This window comes from Dipodomys spectabilis, unplaced genomic scaffold (assembly GCF_019054845.1).
Source record: "Dipodomys spectabilis isolate Male_0828 unplaced genomic scaffold, ASM1905484v1 ptg000023l, whole genome shotgun sequence".
Taxonomy (NCBI): Eukaryota; Metazoa; Chordata; class Mammalia; order Rodentia; family Heteromyidae; genus Dipodomys; species Dipodomys spectabilis.
In genome coordinates, this window is record NW_024870700.1 from 5778679 (window position 1) to 5780216 (window position 1538).

The window sequence follows — 1538 nt, forward strand, 5'->3', positions numbered from 1 at the left end:
ATGGTGTCCAAGAACCTGGGGGATTAAGTACTATGTTCTGGCTCGTTTACTCCAAAATTTATGCCTTACTCTCACTATGAATAACAATAACAACAAAACAGTATCTCTTTTCTGTGCTGTGTACTGCTAAACTTTTTTACTGTGATGTGCATGTATGCATGATTGAGAATAGAGAAAAGGATAACAAGGTCCTCCTCTGAAGTCCCAAAGCAGAAGGGTGAGTGTTGAGTTGTTTATACTTGGCTGGTCTTGATATGCCTCCCATCCTTCTGCTGGCCCACCACTGACCCTGAGGCAGATCATTAGCTGACAAGGCAGAAGTGGAGTGGAGATGCTGCAGAGCCAAGAATGGCCATTGGCTTCTGGAATCTTATTCTTATGGGAATGCATATACTAATATATGCATTAAAATATATATACATTTCATACTTGCCTATACATCCTATCAAGTTGATAAAGTAAATAAGACAATGGCCCGGATAAGGATGGGCTTGAGCTCTTCCTTCCATTCTGAGTTTCATTCTCATTATGGTGGAATTGAATGGAAAAAGCTGGAATCTGATTTTTCTGTTACTATGTCATCCATTCCCACAGACATGTCCCGGAGAAGAATGACCTCCAGAAATAATTCTCTGGTGGCTGAGTTTATCCTGCTGGGCTTCACACAACAGCCAGAGCTCCAGCTGCCTCTCTTCTTTCTCTTCCTGGGAATCTATGTGATCTCTGTGGTGGGGAACCTGGGCTTGATGACTCTGATTATCCTGAATCCTCGGCTGCAGACTCCAATGTACTACTTTCTCTTCAACCTTTCCTTCATTGACGTCTGCTACTCCTCTGTTATAATTCCCCAAATGCTGCCAAGTTTTGTAAAACAGAACCTCATCTCCTATGCTGAATGCATGGCTCAGCTCTTTTTCTTCTGCTTTTTTGTTATTGATGAATGCTACATTTTGACAGCTATGGCCTATGACCGATATGTGGCCATCTGTAAGCCCCTGCTTTATAAGGTCATCATGTCTCCTCAGGCCTGCCTTATGATGATGGTGGGTGTGTATGTAATGGGGTTTGTGGGTGCCATTGCCCATACTGGATCCATGCTGAGACTCACCTTCTGTGATAGCAATGTCATCAATCATTACATGTGTGACATACCTCCTCTCCTGGAGCTCTCTTGCACAAGTACCTCCATCAATGAGCTGATGGTTTTCATTGTGGTGGGTGTCAGTGTAATAGTAGCTAGTCTGACTATCTTTATTTCGTATACTTTGATCCTGTCCAACATCTGCATCCGTTCTTCAGAAGGCAGGTCTAAAGCCTTCAGTACCTGCAGCTCTCACATAATTGCTGTTTCTCTTTTCTTTGGAGCAGCATCATTCATGTATTTTAAGACTTCTGTTGGATTTCAGGATGAAGATAAGGTAGCTACAGTTTTTTATACCATTATGGGCCCAATGCTGAATCCTTTCATTTACAGTTTGAGGAACAAAGATGTCCACATTGCTCTGAGAAAGACTTTAAAGAAAAGGGCGCTCACATAA

General features: G+C 42.4%; 1 protein-coding gene across 1 annotated transcript; it reads left to right on the plus strand.

Moving 5' to 3' along the window:
- Positions 1–596: 596 nt before the first annotated feature.
- Positions 597–1538, plus strand: LOC122104175 (olfactory receptor 8B4-like). The gene has a single exon (XM_042674883.1). The coding sequence runs from the start codon at positions 597–599 to the stop codon at positions 1536–1538; it is 942 nt and encodes a 313-aa protein (XP_042530817.1).